This window comes from Saimiri boliviensis, chromosome 7, assembly GCF_048565385.1.
Source record: "Saimiri boliviensis isolate mSaiBol1 chromosome 7, mSaiBol1.pri, whole genome shotgun sequence".
Taxonomy (NCBI): Eukaryota; Metazoa; Chordata; class Mammalia; order Primates; family Cebidae; genus Saimiri; species Saimiri boliviensis.
The window spans coordinates 95740922-95759094 of NC_133455.1; the positions used below are offsets into that span (position 1 = coordinate 95740922).

Here is an 18173-nt window from a genome sequence, read left to right on the forward strand (position 1 = left end):
TAATTATTTCTTAGCTAAATTTTAGAGATTTGAATTTAAAACCAGAAACATATCTTCTAAAAAAAGGAAAGAAGAGGTTATTCTGTGTGTATGGGGAAACAAAACATGTATTTAATACATAGTGTAATCCATTTTAATTTTTACAGGCACTATTTTAACAGCTTTAAGAGTTATTTCAACCTTTCCGAATAGGATCTTTAGGGGTTAACATGTTTTAAAATGTAAATTTTTTAAAGAAGGCTGCCTCTTTCACATATTCTTTTAAATTCTTATATCAGATTCACACTAACTGAGCCTCCAGCATTTTAAAAGGTAAAATTAGACAATGAACTTTGTATTTTGAACAAAGAAACACAGTGGTCAGGACCTCTCATTGGATTTGCAGTTAAGTTTGGATACCTCTAACAGGTGCTAAGGCACCCTGGACTTTATCTGAGCACTTACCAAGCTGTTAGGTGAATGCTGGTTTTATTATCTCACTCTTCTCAGACAGCAAGTGTCATCTCAGTGTTGTTATTTTTTCATCTCCAATAGTTGACAATGTGTATGCTCACTGAATATCTCTTGAATAAGTCAATTATCAAATTCATGAGTTATTGAGCAATAGTCCTGCAAAAAAGAAATGCTGCAAGAGACTTGAAATTAAAATAGCCTTGAAGTCTCTTTCGGATCTTGGCATGGTACCTTCTTTCAGGGAAGGAAGCAAAATTACAAAAGAGCTGAGTTTTGTTCTTATAGGAAAATCTCTTCCTTAACATTTTGCAAAAATTATTTTGCTATGAAACATAGAACACATACATAAAAGAGGATAGAGAAATATATGTACAGTTTAACATGTATGTAGAAAGTGGGTGCTTTTGTTTAGGACCCAGGTCAAAAGCTACAGCATTGCAAGGACCCCAGAAGCATCCACCCTACCCTCCCACCTCACCTGCTCTGACACCTGCCAGTCACCAGCCACCCCTTCTCTTCTCTAGAAACAAGGTCACCACTGTCTTAATGTTTATGGGAATTTTTTGTTTTGTTTTATCATTCATGTTCAAATTCCTAAATTACATAGTTGAACTCAATTGCTTTAAATAATGAGTTTCTATGGTTCATCAAGATTAGGTTACTATTTAAAATCCTCAAGAATATTTCACATTAGTAAGCAAAGAAAGGAGTGCATATGGGATTGCCAGATAACCAAAAACATGCCTTTTCTTCTATCACACAACGATAAAACAAAATTTTATAAATACTGGCCATTCTCTTGCAATTTGGAAAAAGAACAATAAAGTAAAAATAATTTCATAGCAACATGTTTATTTAGGCCCTAGCTAAGTTTTCATTTACAAGCAAATATTTTCACGGGGAAAAATCACATAAGACAATATTTTCAAATGTTATAGCATCTACATAAAAATTAAACTTAATTTACAAATTAATATACTGAGCCAAAAGAAATATTATACATCCTTTTGCAAAATCCAATTAACAGCTTTTAAAAATTCATACAGGCACAACACAAGATAGTCTCTCTATACAATCTACCTATTTACATAGCTTTTCCCACCACAGATGGTAATAGTTCTCATCATAGCTACCAAGGTTTGCAAACATAGTGTATTTAAAATATATTTAGCAGCATATAAAAAATTAGATAAAAGGGAAGGAAATACTACTATTAAATAAAAACAAAATTAAATGGTGATAATAGAAACAATCCATAGGAAAATAGATCAAAATATATTTCTGTTAGGACATCAACAATTCCCATCACAGAATATATGCACAACACTAAAAAAACAAAACCAACAATTTAACAGCATTTTAGTCCTGAGCACAGAATGTAGTAGAGCTGCAAAACTTTGGTCAATACAAGCAAATGCCAACATTTAACACAAACTGTTTACCCTTCTCTGTTAGTAGATTAAGGTCAATTCCACCTTATGAAAATTCATCAATAATATTCTCATGTCTTATTTTTTTCCATTACATTAAAACAGCTTTGAAATTTGGGAACCCTCTATAGACTGATATAAATATCTGACAAGCAAACCACAATTTGACTAATGTTTTCAATATGTTTAAATACATAAATCACTTGAATAGATTATATGAATGAGTTAACGGTGGGTTGCATTGTATTCCAAGTGTGTTTTCTGACTGTCACAAAAGCAGGTATCTTATAATTCAAATAATTTGAAGGTGTGTTTTATAGATAGGCACAAAAATTCAGCCACAATAAAAGTGCGAATAAAGCAATATATCAATTGTAGGATATATATCTACTGGTTGATCATAAAACTAAGCACACAGAATAGTATACAATTTTATGGGAATATCATTTATAGTCAACAGTTGAATTCAAATGTATTTTCCAGTTAATCCCATTCATAAGTTTTTGCCTAGCAAGTGCAGGACAACATTTTCCATAAAGAACATACAGTGTATTATCACAGCATTCAGTTTACAACTTATTTTCATTCATGTTTAATTACTGGCAATATCTTCCCCCAGATCTCCTGTGTCAGAGATCTGACCATCTTGCAAATTGCGAGCCTTCCAAATTCTCACAGTTCGATCACTGCAAAAAAATAAAATAAAATAAAATAAAACATGAATATATGAGAACAAGGGCAGAAAGATAAAGGAATAGCTCTTATAATTACTTTTCATGGAAAAATTTCCTACATAGATCTTCAAGAAATGCAAGTACAAATATGCATTGTCTTGTATGCACAGCAAACATATACCTTAATAATGGTAACAGCTCATATTATCAAAGGCTTACTATGAGTCAGGCATTGTTAACATGTGCCCTTTATATATGTTAACACGTTTAATTCCCTTTAACTCCCATTAGCAATAGTTACTGCTATGACTCCCTTTTGCCTTTGTAGGTTATATATTCTCACAAACAGAGCTAACTGAGGCCCAGATCATAAAGTAAGTGACAGAGCTGAGATGTGAATCCAGGCAGTCTTGTTCCAGAGCCCTATCTCTTTAACACTGGATCTGCACTCATTATTTAAAAAAACAGTATGTGATTTGAAATAGTGTCAGAAGTCTGCAGGCATAACAGCCTGAAGGTCACAGTGAGGCTTCCAGGAAAGGAGGAGGCTGGGGCACGGTTTCTAGGGAGTTAGTGAATCTGGCAAAGTCATGAAGAATTATATTTGGTTAAATTTAGCAAATAGGCCTACAGAAAAAGCAAGAAGCTATTGATAAACACACTAATACTCCACCTAGCACAGAGTGTAGAAGATTAAAAGTGATTCTGATGCACCATAAATACACACAGTTATTGTTAATTGAAATTGAAATTTTTTTTAAAAAGGGGAAAAAAGTATTTCTGAGAAAACATGTTTCTGTTGCCCTAGCAGGTGAATACTGGGAACTAGTCATTAGACAATCACATTTCTTAACGTATCTCTCAGGGCTTAAAGAAATGTTTCTTTTTCCAATTTCCTGATTAACCCAAAGTCAAAATAAGAAGCAGTTTCCAAAGAATGTAATAGTTAAAATGCACTTCAGAGATTATGTATTCCTTTCCAAGGGAAGAAAGGTTTAGTGGAGTGCCAATGCAACACAGCAAAGGAGAGAGCTTTACTAGAACCCAGGCTTTCCAGATTTTAATCAGTTATCTTCTCACCATCCCACATAACACACATACATTGATAACAGCAATGGAATATTTTCATTTATCCAGCCATTCCAGCATTCCATTTATTCATTCAACCATTTACTCAACAAATGTTTACTCAGAACATGTTACATGCCAAGCATGCTTGGGATACGCTTTTTTAAAAAATAATAATAAAATTTAAAAGCTCAAACCTTTTGCCTTTGTAGATTATATATTCTAGCAAAAGGAGACAGACAATAAACCATAATAAGTGATTAAACTATACAGTATATTAGAATGTGATTAGTGCCACAGGGGAAAAAAGTGGAGGGAGAGCACAGCAAAGGGGACCAGAAGTGCTGGGTGACAGAAGATATTACAATTTTAAATACAATGGCCAGGATACTCTTACTGAGGAAGAAAGACTTGGAGGGTCAGAATCTTTGAGAGAAAAACATTTCAGGCTAAGAGAGCAGCCAGGGCAAATGCCCTCAGGCAGGAGTGACTTTTGAATGCTGCAAGGACCAGCAAAGAGGTTATTGGGGTTGCAAGAAAAGTAACAAGCCAGAGGGGACCAGATGATAAGGAAGGGAGATCACAGATGTGCAGAGGGCAAGATCAAGTATAGACTCAACTCCAAGTGAAATGGAGGACCACTGTAGGGTTTTGAATAGAGAAGGGATTTGATCTAACTTAGGCTTTTAAAGGGTTATTCTAGATTTTGTGTTACGTGTAGAATACATATGAGCAAAGGACTTTGTTTAGAAGCTTATATAGTAATCCAAGAGTTGATGATCATTAAATCTGGTGAAGCAGTAAAAGATGTGGTAAGAAGCAGTTAGATTCTAAATATAAATTAAAGGTAAGACTAATAGGACTTGATGATGGATTAGATATGGAGTACAAAAGAAGCGGAGGAATGGAAGGTTCTGGCCTGAGCACAGAAAATGACAGAGAAGCCATCAACTGTGATGGAGAAGATTGCAGAATTAGCAGGTTTCTTGAAAAGATAAGGAGTTCCATTTTGGATAAGCTTGAGATGATTAAAACTCTGCTACTATCCATGGCAGAGTAACTCACACCAGGTTAATCCTCCTATTGTAAACAAAGAGAAAACTTGACATTTATGGAGCAGCGGTTTTCAGACACTGGGCAACAGGCAGTGGGAGGCTGTGATCCTGGACAAAAGGGAAACAAAGATTAACTGTGTGATAGCCCCAGCTCTCTGCCTGGAAACGTCTTCCACACCACAGCACAGGGAGAGGAAACCCAGAGAACCACAGAAGCACTTAGTTGAAGAGACAGAAAACAAAATCCAGAAAGTGTGTTGGAATCCAGAAAGACCAAGCAGAGAAGAGGAAAGTTCTATGCAGAGAAAGAACTCCGCAAATCTACATGGGGTCCCCTAAAGTCTCTGAATGCTAAATTGTACATGAGTAGAGCATAACTATTAGGTCAGACAACAAACAGCTACCAGGGTGCTATATATTGAAAAGTTCCCATAGTTCATACAGGGCTATGAGATACTCAAGTTCTGAACAGGTATAATCAAAAGATATCACTGAACACCTCGGACATTCAGCAGAACTGCAGGAAGAGTTAAACTTTCATAACAGAGCCAACTAACCTTAAGTAATGGCTACTCTAGACCTACCTAACAGAGGTTAAAAACAAGCGTTAAAAACATAAAACTGAACCACAAGTAACTTAATTGCCTGATAAACAAAACCTGTTGTTCTTTAAAGGAATACAAGGAACAACAAAATTAAAACACTCAAAATATTACAATGTCTAACATTTAATAAAATACTACTTGACATAAAAAGAAAATGAGACCAGTAATTATGAGAAAAATCAATAATATCAGATCCAGAAATAACAGGTATGATGAAATTACCTATATAAGTTATAAAGGGCCTCGGTTCTCCTACTTGTAAAATAGAGATTATAATAATACTTAACTTCTAGAGTTATTTTAAGCACTAAATGAGTTAATGTCTACAAAGTACTTAGAGCAATGCCTCTCACATAGCAAGCACTAAATATTTATTAAATAACAAATAAATATAACTAATTTTTTAAAAGTCCTTCTGATTTTCTTGGCTATTTTAAATAGAACTAATTTTTTTATCAGTCCTGATTTTCTTGGCTAAATATCTTGTGATTTTGAAAATATGTAGTAGATAGATTTGCATCTGATATATCCTGAGAAAGCTGAGAAAAAGTTTAGCTCTTCATCTGCACAGCAAAATAAAATATCAACAGAGTAAACAGACAACCTACAGAAGGGGAGAAAATATTTGCAAACTTTGACTCTGACAAAGATCTAATATCCAGCATCTTAGGAACTTAAACAAATTTACAAGGAAAAAAACAAACGACCCCATTAAAAAGTAGGCAAAGGACATGAACAGACTCTTTTCTAAAGCAGACATACAGGTGGCTAATTAGCATAATGAAAAAAGCTCAATATTAGAGAAATGCAAATCAAAACTACAACGAGATACCATCTCACACCAGTCAAAATGGCTACTATTAAGAAGTCAAAACATGACAGATATCAACAAGATTGTGGAAAAAAGGGAATATTTCTATACTGTTGGTGGGAGTGTAAAGCAGTTCAACTAGTGTGGAAGCAGTGTGGCAATTTCTCAAAGAGCTAAAAACAGAACTACCATTTTACTCAGCAATCTCCTTACTGGGAGTATACCAGAGAAATATAAATCATTCTACCATAAAGTCACATGTACACAAATGTTTATCACAGCACTATTCATAATAGCAAAGACATGGAATCAACCTAAATGCCCATCAATGACAGACTGAATAAAGAAAATGTGGTACATATATACCATGGACTACTATGCAACCATAAATATAAATGAGATTATGTATTTTGTGAGAACATGGATCAAGCTGTTGGCCATTATTCTTAGCAAACTAATACAGGAACAGAAAACCAAATATCACATGTTCTCACTTATAAATGGGAGCTAAATAATAAGGACTCATAGATACAAAAAAGGGAACAACGGACACTGAGGCCTACTTGAGGGTGGAGTTGGGAGGAGAGAGAGGAGCAGAAAAAATAACTATTGGGTACTAGGCTTAGTACCTGGATAATGAAATAATCTGAAAGACAAACACCGGTGACAAAAGTTTACCCATATAAAAAAACTGCACATGTGCCCCTGAACCTAAAATAAAAGTTAATAAAAAATGTTTAGCTCTTCAAAACTGAGACCATGTCATGGAAGATAAGTAAGTACAATTGCATTATATATCAATCCCCAGGCCCCACTGATACGCAATACTAAGTCTTGTATTGGGTGTCCCACAGCTTTGAATAGTATTGTTATATCCAGTAAATTTTCAAGGACATAACCAGTTTTCAAGGAAATAAGCAAAAGTGGTGACTTTTCAGAAAGTAATGCATCTTGGAAACTGCATCAATGAAGCATCAAACAAAAGCACCTTAGAAAAACAAAGTAAACTGGCTCTGATGCACCTTAAAGACAAAAATAAATCTAAATGAAAAGAGAGATTTAATAGAAACAGCACAAATAAAAAGAAATGACACAGAAATAAAGTAGAGGCTTCAAAATAAAATCAGGTTGTTCATGCATAGGCAGTGCTCAAATTAAACAGATATAAACAGTACACAAAACAAAATTGGGAGGTGTTTTAGGTAGATATTCTTAAGAAATTACATTTTATTTGAATGAGAACTACACCTAACATTATAATACATAGGCTTTCCTTTCCAAAGTACATATATACACATATATATGTGTGTACTATATATAATGTCATTTATATATAATGACATTTTACAATTACAACATCTTTCTACCTCTTTCAAGTATCTTAAATGCCACTTTCTCCATGAGGCCATCACTGACCACCCTATTCTGTAAGCCCTGCCCTAAGAAAATCCCATCTCCTTTCTCTCTTTTATTTTTCACCACTGCACTTGTCACCGTCTAACACATTCTACTTAATGTATTTTTCATTTCTTCTCTTAAGAATATAAACTGGGGCTCGAATCTGTTTTGTTCACTGCTCTATTCCCAGGAGTCTGGAACAATGCACAACACTTAGGAGATTCATGGTGAATGAACAAATGAGTCAATCAATCCAGCCATCCACAAGCGGGAGGAAGCATATGTTATTATTATGTACTTACACTTTAAACGGAGGAGGAAGCACAGAGAGTTTTAAAATATTTGTTCTAAATATGAAGAATGGCAATTTTATTGCCTTTCTGAAAATAAAACTCTAAAAATTAGTCATTATTTTCTAAAAGTCAAAGTCATCAAGGAACCAGCATTGTCCTGTAACCTGGGGTATCTAAATTCAGAGCCTACAGTGTACATCAGAAAATGTAAATAAGACATCTTAAAACGGACATTAGAATGATTAAAAGGATTTTGTTCAATTCAATGTTTCCAGATATTTACAACAAATTCGTTAAATCTAAACACAAACAACCAATATAGAGAAAAACCATATATGAAAACTTACTCAGCTGCAGTAAAAATGTGGGTGGAATTAACACATATGGCATTGATAGGACTATCATGACCCTTCATCTCTCCAACTGGCATAAAAGTGTCCATGTTCCAGACTTTCAAAATGCCCCCTCTGCAGCCACTGAGCAAAACTGGGTGATCTGGCACCACTCCCAGGGCACAGACCCAATCCTTATGTGCATTTGGAACTTGCTAAAAGAAAAAAAGTAAAATTGGCAGCTTAAAGGGAGCTTCCAAACTGACATTTTCACACAAACTGAAAAATATTTTATTGCCATAACTTAATATTTGGAATTGCCTGGAGAAAGTTTATTTTTTTTGCAATCACTCTTAGTGATTTAAAGAAATAAATGTGTAATTTGCTTCCCAACTTGCCTCACTAATTTTCATCATTGTTAACAGTATTTAAGGGTTATTATATTAATAATCTACAGAATGTAAAAGACCCTGAAAGTTTATAGAATTTTCCAGCATCACATCCTCTTCATGGACAGTAAATAGCTTACCTTTCTCTACAATGTATAAAATAAAGCAAGTTTGAAAACTGCAACCTGGTATGTGAACTATAAGGACTGGCCCATAATATCACTAGTTTCAACTTTCGATAGAGAATATAGAGACCTGAAGAAGACCAGAGATAATCTATATATTTTTTGATGAGTAAACAATAATTACAAGATCAGACTATATGACTATACTTCATGCATAAATGTATTTATGTGAAATGTAAAATTATAATCATGAATGTATGTTTATAAAAAGGCCTTTGAATGCAGTATTGTATATGCATCTATTGTCAATTTTTTTCTTTATTTTACTTGTTTATGTTACTTGTTCATTTGGTTTTTATCTGATTACAAGCAGGAAAGTGGTAGCAACTACAATATATACATACCCATACATACATAAGGAAAAACTTGAAATTGAAAATAATTTCATCTGTTAACTAATTTATTTTCCAAGGAATTAAGAAAAGACACCAATATTTGAATTTACTGACACATTACTTCAACCCAACTATCATTTTGTAGGAAATGAGAGTACCACCAGTCTTGGAGGCATGCAAATGCTCTTATAGATAAGGAATTATTTATATAACTCTTGACTTTAGCTAAACTTGGAACTCTTTGGAATACAAGTACATAAAACAAAAGTAAAACAAAATGAGAAAGTGCAACTACACTATCCCCAGGCTGATTTTATTTAATAAACACATGCATGGAGCAACCCTAGATCTTTCAACTCTTATGACCATCTCTTCTTCTCTTATCTAGCAGGTATTATTCAATGGTAAATGTTTCCTTTCTCCCAGTGAAGAACTCTGGGGAGCATGAAACATTCTTTAAGAAGAAAGCATAATTAATATTATCCCTAAACAATAAAAATCTACATGGATGCTCTTCAAGTTCTTCTACAGGCTACAGAATTGTGTTGAAATGCCCACTCTATAACATGAAAAAGTTCTGCATTACCTGAAGAAGGTCTTTTTGAGTTAAGTCCCATTTCTTGATTCCATTATCTCTAGACCCACTAAATAGGTTATCCCCTTGAATGGTTAGTGCTTCTATGCCATCATAATGAGGGGGTTCAAAATTGTGGGTGGGACTCACAGTCCCAAGAGCTCCTTCAGTGACATCAAACATCTAAAAAAGTAGAAACAAAGTAGTTATCCTATTTAAATTGTAAAGAAATACCAATATTTGTATACTCCTAGAAACACACATATGTTCATCAGACATGATCTGTTTTGTTACCTATTGCTTCTGGTTTGTTAAATTTTTTATTTATTTTATTTATTTACTTATTTTGAGATGAGGCCTCACTATGTTTCCCAGGTTGGAGTGCAGTTCTTATTCACAGGTGCAATCATACTGCACTGCAGCTTTAACTTCAGGCTCTTAATTATTGTTTTGTTATTTGTTGTTATGTATGTTTTATTAAGTTAATTAAATTAATCTGGCATGAATGACAACTGAGGATAAACCTTGCCCTTTCATACTACTGTTGCTTGCATGTTACATGCTTTTCGTCTGTAGGCTTTTAAAAGAGGAAACCAGAATTTTCATGTACAAGTGCACAAATGATATGTCCAATAATAAAAATATTAGATATGAATCCATTTGAAATTCAAATAAACAATATGGTTATTGTTTAATGACTATTAGGTAACTCTGGAGTCCTGGAGCTCATCCCCAATTCCCCAAAGCTGCTGTTCAAAACCTTTTCACTTTCCTCAGTTTCCCTCATGTCTCTTAGCCCATAACCTTGTGCTTTCCTGAAAAGGCTAGTGTAATCAAACATAAACATTTTAGACACTCTCCTCCATTCTAAAAGTTTCTTTTTATCTTCAAACTTCTTCTTATCCTTCCCTTCTTTATCAGAGGCTAAAGTATACTTACTTCTTTCCAAAGTCCAAATCTATGATCTAACTCCTCCTTCCGACTTCATCAGTTGCCACCACTTCAGTTTTCTCTTCACTCATTCCCTCTCCACTAAGCCCATCTCCTAAGTACATAAATATGTTCAAGTCTCCAGAGTAAAAAATCCCCTTTTCTTAACCATTCTAATTTCAAGTCATTAACTCATCTCTCATTTCTTAATCAAAGTTTCTAGAAGGAGTCCTTTTGGTCTTCCTACCTCTCTTTCTTACTTTCTTCTTGTTGGTTTTTAGAAGTATTCTTCAAGAAGTTCTCAGTCAACTTCTCTCCACCTTGGCCACGTCATCAATTCTTAACTTCTTGAACATCTGCTTCACTTTGAATGGCTCCCAAACCTATATCTCTAGTCGCAACTTATCTTGAACTCTAGACTTGAGTTTCTAATGGCCTTCCGGCCATGTGAATGTCCTCTATCAGTATTTCATTTAACATTTAAATTTAACATTTTTAGAATCAAACTATGCATCTTTCCTTACCTTACCTGCTAATTTCATAAAATTCTGAAGATCATAATATTTTCAGGATAAAAGATCATGACAATGAGACTCATACATGAGTTGGAAGACTGAGCTAAAAGAGCTTTAAGATTGTTTCCAATATTTCTTTATGAAAAATGAGAATACATGACTGAGTAATAAGACAATAAAATCCCTAACTATGAATGAAGAAAAGATTAAAAAGAAAAAGCAAATACTAGAAAAGGAAAAATAAGAGAAAGAGGTGCTCGATGAATCTGAATACTTCAAAATTATCATTTAATAGATGAATATAATCTAGAAAGTCTCTTATACATACTTTGATGTAATGATCCTTGGAGCCAGTGATGATTAGATCTTGTCCATTGGAAATCTGATCCACAGTAAGGCACATAACAGGGCCTAGATGTCCTGTTAACTTTCCTGTAGACTGAAACCTTTAAAAAAAAAAAAGAAAAAGTTTTGTTTAAAAATACTTCTTAGTATGATGGGATTAAGCCTCAACATAAACAATCTACATTCTTTCATAAAATAGGTGACTTTTTTTTTTTTTCATTTTATATGTTTAGAGACAGGGTCTTGGGCTGGGCACAGTGGCTCACGCCTGTAATCCCAGCACTTTGGGAGCCGAGGCAGATAGATCACCTGGTCAAGAGTTCAAGACCAGCCTGGCCAACATCATACACCCCATCTCTACTAAAAATACAAAAATTAGCTGGGTGTGGTGGCAGGTGCCTGTAATTTCAGCTACTCAGGAGGCTGAGGAAGAAGAATCAATTGAATCCAAGAGGTGGATATTGCTGTGAGCCACGATGGAGCCACTGCACTCCAGCCTGGGCAACAGAGCAAGACCCCACCTCAAAAAAAAAGAAAGAAAGAAAGAAAGAAAGATGGAGTCTCATTATGTTGCCAGGCTGAAGTGCAGTGACTATTCACAGGGATGATCATGGTGCACTGCAGTCTCAATCTCCTGGCCTCAAGCAATCCTCCCACCTCAGCTTCCCCAGTAGCTGGCACTTACAGGTATGTATCACCAGCATTTTTCATTTTAGCTCCACCTCTATGGAACTCTGTTCAAATTAGTCAAAACTAACATAATCTACGATGCAAGTAGGGAGAGTCATAAATAAGTTATTCCAAAGCTGACTAACATCATTTAAGAAAGCAAAAGAGCAGCTGAAGTCTAAAAAAATGATTAGTTTTTAACTCCAACCTAAATCCGCCTAAACGTTAATCTGCTAAATGTCTAAATACGTGTTAGGCATACAACTGATTAGGTCCAATCTCAATTTCAAATCAACTGACAATATTACTGATGTAATTACAAAATTAGTAACAATACTGAGGAAGTAAAATTATTTTATTATACACACATTTTTGCAAATATACGTAACTGCACATACATCATATATGCACACATATACATATATCTATGTATATGTGTGGATATATATATATCAGAAAATAAGTGGTCCATTTCATCAATTATTATAAAGATATGAAAATGACCAGGACAGCTATGCAGCTGGTAAAAAAATCGTATGCTGTCAGTTGTCAGAGGGTAACAATGAACCATTATTTCACAGTCCTACTTCAAATCAACCTGCTGGAATAAAGACATGTGTCTACCTTCTAAAATATTACAGTTTCTTGAAAACTATTCTCTTAGTTCCTTTGTTAAGATCTACATTTAATTATTAATATGTTGCTGAAAACAACCAGCTTTCCAAGAACCAAACTTTTCAGCAAATTAAAAAGTACAAAATATTTTCAAAAGCTGGTATCTTTTCTTGCCTTATGTCATGATTTTGACTATTTCTTCTAAGGTGCTCTTACTATGAATCAAATTCAGTATCTTTAAGAATAAACCAAGTCCTCACCTCTTTTCTCATTTTCTTAAAAAAGCATTGTTTTCAATTTTCTACATTTTATTGCTAATGTATTTAGGACCACAGTTTCTCTCTTAGCTAATCTATAAACTATGTTTATTATACTTTGTCAGTCATACTTTAACATATTTTAAATGTTACAAATTATAACATCAATTTTTCTCAAAGTTTTTCAAAAAACATCCATTTGATTTACCACTGGCAAATCCCTTCTGGATGAGAGGCACCTTTTATTACCTGAATTGGAAACCTTACTAAGAATCCTGTAATAGTCTCTTTAATGGCCTTTATCTTCCATGATAAGATGAGTTCTAAGAAGGTAAATCTAGGCTGGGTATGGTGGCTCCTGCCTGTAATTCCAGCACTTTGAGAGGCTTAGGTGGCAGGAACTTTTGAGCCCAGGAGTTCAACGCCAGCCACATTTGTTTTGCTCTGTCTTTATTCCCAGGACTCACCAGACTGCTGGTGCAAAGCCTGACATCATTGGGTTGAATAGATATTTGTTAACTAATAAGTGATTGTTCCCTGCTGTCAAACCTTTAAGAACTAGAAAACAAGCTAACATAAACACTCAACTAAAGGAAAAAAGCTCATACTTCATAGCAAATAAAAATCAAATAAAAGATGTATTTAATGCCTTAAATTTTAATTTATCATTTTTTTCTTTTTAACTATTTCATCTTAATACTTCATAGTTCACATATATTTTCTTTTACATTCACAAAATTTCTGTGAGGACTTTATGCCCAAAGTTGTTAAATTAATTTTATAAATGAAAATTTTTAAGATATAAGATGTTTAAATAATGTTGCAAAAAATAATTCTATCAAGAGTACTGGGATACTGATCCACAATGGCCAAATAGGAACAGCTCTGGAGTGCAGTTCCTGGCAAGAATGTGTGTGATCACCGCATTTCCAAATGAGTTTTCACTGCCCACAGACCAGGAGATTCCCGGGTTGAAGCACCACAAGTCTCCAGCATGGCTGTTTCAGCCAGTGCTGAGGGTTGGTGCACAGAAACTCACATAAATCTGGGCAGCTGTTTCAACTGGCACCTGGAATGCCCAGGAGACAGAGCCGCTCATTCAACTGAAAGGGAGGGGGCTGAGGCAGGGAGCCAGGTCATCTGGCTCGGCAGGTACCACCCCCACAAAACAAGCAATCTGAAACACTCTGGATTGAGAGTTTTGCAGCAAGCACAGCTGGACCCGGGAAGGTCCAGCTCCATTGAGGGAAGGGTGTCCACCACTACCAAGGCAGTCCATCAATACCGAGGCAGTTCTAACTGTACCTCTTTAAACAACACCTCAAGGAAGTTCACACAGCAGCTGGGCAGAGCCCACAGCAGCTCAGCAACGCCTCTGCTGGCAGACTGTGACTAGACTATCTCTGTGCTGGGCAGGGCATCTATGAAAAAAGGCAGCAGCATGTCAGGAAATTATAAATAAAGCCTGACCTTCCTAGGACAGAGTACCTAGGAAAAGAGGTGGTTATGAGTTCTGTTGCAGCAGACTTAAATTACGTGCCCAGCAGCTCTGCACGCAATGAAACAATGGAGTTCCCAGCACAGAACCTGAGCTCCTATAAAAGACAGACTGTCTCCTCAAGCAGCTCCCTGACCGCATATACCCAAAGAGACAGCTCATAAAAGAGAGTTCGGGCCAAAATATGGTGGGTACCCTTCTGGAATGAAAATAACAGAAGAAACTGGCAGCAACCCTTATTTATATATTCAACGCTATCCCCATCAAGCTACCAATGACCTTCTTCAGGGATCTGGAAAAAAATCACGTTAAACTTCATATAGAACCAAAAGAGAGCCTGCATAGCCAAGACAATCCTAAGTAAAAAGAACAAAGCTGGAGGCATCACACTACCTGACTTCAAACTATACTACAAGGCTACAGTAATCAAAAAAGCATGATACTGGTACCAAAACAGAGATACAGACCAATGGAACAGAACAGAGGCCTTGGAGGCAATGCCACACATCTACAACCATTTGATCTTTGACACACCTGACAAAAACAAGCAATGGGGATAGGATTCCCTGTTTGACAAATGGTGCTGGGATAACTGGCTAGCAGGGTACAGAAAGCAGAAACTGGACCCCTTCCTGACACCTTACACTAAAATTAACTACAGATGTATTAAAGACTTTAATATAAGACCTAACACCATAAAAACCCTAGAAGAAAACTTAGGCATACCATTCAGGAGATAGGCATAGGCAAGGACTTCATGACTAAAACACCAAAAGCATTGGCAACAAAAGCCAAAATAGACAAATGGGACCTGATTAAACTACAGAGCTTCTGTACAGCAAAAGAAACGATCATTAGAGTGAACTGGCAACCAACAGAATGGGGAAAAAAATTGTGCAATCTACGCATCTGACAAGGGCTAATATCCAGAATCTACAAAGATCTAAAACAGATTTACAAGAACAAAACAAACAACCCCATTCAAAAGTGGGTGAAGGACATGAACAGACACTTTTCAAAAAAAGACATATATGAGGCCAACAAATATACAAAAAAATGCTCATTATCTCTGGTCATTAGAGAAATGCAAATCAAAACCACATTGAGATACCATCTCACGCCGGTTAGAATGGCGACCATTAAAAAATCTGGAGACAACAGATGCTGGAGAGGATGTGGAGAAAGAGAAACACTTTTACACTGTTGGTGGGAGCATAAATTAGTTCAACCACTGTGGAAGATAGTGTGGTGCTTCCTCAAGGACCTAGAAATAGAAATTCCATTTGACCCAGCAATCCCATTACTGGGTATATATCCAAAAGTTTATAAATAGTTCTATTATAAAGACACATGCACACATATGTTCATTGCAGCACTATTTACAATAGCAAAGACCTGGAACCAACCCAAATGCCCATCAATGATAGACTGGACAAGGAAAATGTGGCACATATACACCATGGAATATGATGCAGTCATAAAAAATGATGAGTTTGTGTCCTTTGTAGGGACATGGATGAATCTAGAACTATCATTCTCAGCAAACTGACACAAGAACAGAAAATCAAACACTGCATGTTCTTCGCTCATAGGCAAGTGTTGAACAATAAGACGTGGACACAGGGAGGTGAGCATCACACACTGGGGTATGTTGTGGGGGGCTGGGAGGGACAGTGGGGGGGGGGAAATTAGGGAGGGATAACATGGGGAGAAATGCCAGATATAGTTGACGGGGGGATGGAGGCAACAAACCACATTGCCATGTATGCACCTATGCAACAATCCTGCATGATCTGCACATATACCCCAGAACCTAAAGTACAATTTCAAAAAAGTGAATCAAAAAAGAAAAATAAAAAAGAGTACTGGTGAAACTAGGATGAGAATGTTGGCCTCTTCCTAGTAAACAACATGACTTGCAGGCAAATATTAAGAGATTGTAATGTTCCAATTTTATTTTTCCTCTACATACTTATTTTCCCCAGCAATGGAGATTTAAAAAAGAGAAAATTGTCAGTTTGCTAATAAAGACACAAGAGACATTTAGAAGTACCATGCTGAATAAAATAGCCTATGATTTTACATTAACTTCTGGGGTCATGAAAATTGGATTTCACGTGCACTGATGTTATTAATGTCTGAAGTTGTATTCACCATAGCAAGAGGTGTATTTTTAAAAATATCTACCTTTTAAGATCCCACATCCTGACAGCATTTCCAGAAGCAGCATAGAGGAAGGTGCCAGTTGGGTTTAGGGCAATTTGATTGATCTGGTTCTCTCCAGAAGGAATAGCTACTGTTCGACTGGCACTTGCAGAACAAGAGTCTCCAAGAGTAACTTGACCTGAAGACCTTAAGAGATACAAACGAAGGAAAAAAGTCACATTTCTGGACTTGAGTTTGGCTTAGAATTCCTTGGATTCCCAGGAACCTGGCTGTAGGCAACAACAAGAATTGTGTCTTTTTGTCACTATACACATAATACCTAGCACAGCACATAACACAGAGTTAGTGCATATAAATAAATATTTGGTAAGTGAAGAAATGAATTAATAAAACCAGATTACATGGTTTAAAACTCTTAATTGGTATGTCTATTATAATACTAGTAATTGCAAGCCCTGAATTAGGAAGGACTAAAATATCTTTCAGAAAGATCATATGTAAAACATAAAAAAAAAAAAAAAAAAAAAAAAAAAATCACCAAATTGCCAGGCATGGTGGCTCACGTCTATAATCCCAGCACTTTGGGAGGCCGAGGCAGGTGCATCACCTATGGTCAGGAGTTCAAGACCAGCCTGGCCAAATGATGAAACTCCATCTCTACTAAAAACACAAAAATTAGCTGGGTATGGTGGTGCATGCCTGTAATCCCAACTACTTCAGAGGCTGAGGCAGGAGAATCTCTTGAACCCAGGAGGTGAGGGTTGCACTAAGCTAAGATCACACTATTGCATTCCAGCCTGGACAACAGAGGGAGACTCCATCTCAGAAAAAAAAAAAAAAAAAAAATCAACAAATGATACATTGCCACAAAAGCAATTCATTTTCCTGCAGCTTCCAGAAGCCCCTGGCCAGGTTTACCAATATTCCTTTTGTATATAAGAATTGCCTTTCTGAATTAAAGACAATGAAGACCTTTTTAATTATTTACAATTTTCACTTACTTTAACATGATCACAGATGGAGTATCTATGATGTGCTAAGGCCTTAAACATAGTTTATGTCTGTTTCTTTAGATAAATTCTATGTGAAGTTTTTTTTTTATTTTGAAACATTTTCTTAGCTAACTTCTAAAATATTAAGCCATAATCAATCTTTTCCAATTTAACTTTAGTGATTCAATTGAATTAGTAATTTTCTAGCTCAAGATATATCTTAATATACTACATAGCAGTATTCTTTATCTACAAGATTTTCAAGACTTGTATTCTGTACAAAGAAGAGCAAAGTTGTTCTCAAATTACAAAACAGCACTTAAAAGTTAATATTCCCTACTATCTCTACAAATTAGTAAAAATTAACCTTTCTTATGTTCCCTGCTCATTTAAATGATTAAAGAGTTTACATCAACTACGATTATTAAAATAATTCATTAATATCACAGCAAAAATAATCACTTGTTCTACACTTTTAAAGACAAATACGATAATGAGCACAGAAAAAACAAATTCATCCTTCAATTATTCAACATAACTTGCAGTTATGAAATTTGCACTCACACCAAAGCAGTCTCAGTCCT

The 18173-nt window shown here is 35.4% G+C and overlaps 1 protein-coding gene across 16 annotated transcripts in view; it reads right to left on the reverse strand.

Annotated features, from left to right (window-relative positions):
- Positions 1–1288: 1288 nt before the first annotated feature.
- Positions 1289–18173, reverse strand: part of KIF21A (kinesin family member 21A) — a 155408-nt gene continuing 138523 nt past the window's right edge. For all 16 annotated transcript variants that reach the window (XM_074403063.1, XM_074403071.1, XM_074403070.1 and 13 more), the window contains 5 exons: positions 16619–16783; positions 11376–11493; positions 9615–9785; positions 8135–8334; positions 1289–2569 (listed from right to left, as the gene is read on the reverse strand). In XM_074403063.1, coding sequence (XP_074259164.1) covers positions 2476–2569; positions 8135–8334; positions 9615–9785; positions 11376–11493; positions 16619–16783 — 748 coding nt within the window. In that variant the 3' untranslated portion in view covers positions 1289–2475. The remainder of the gene's footprint in view (positions 2570–8134; positions 8335–9614; positions 9786–11375; positions 11494–16618; positions 16784–18173) is intronic.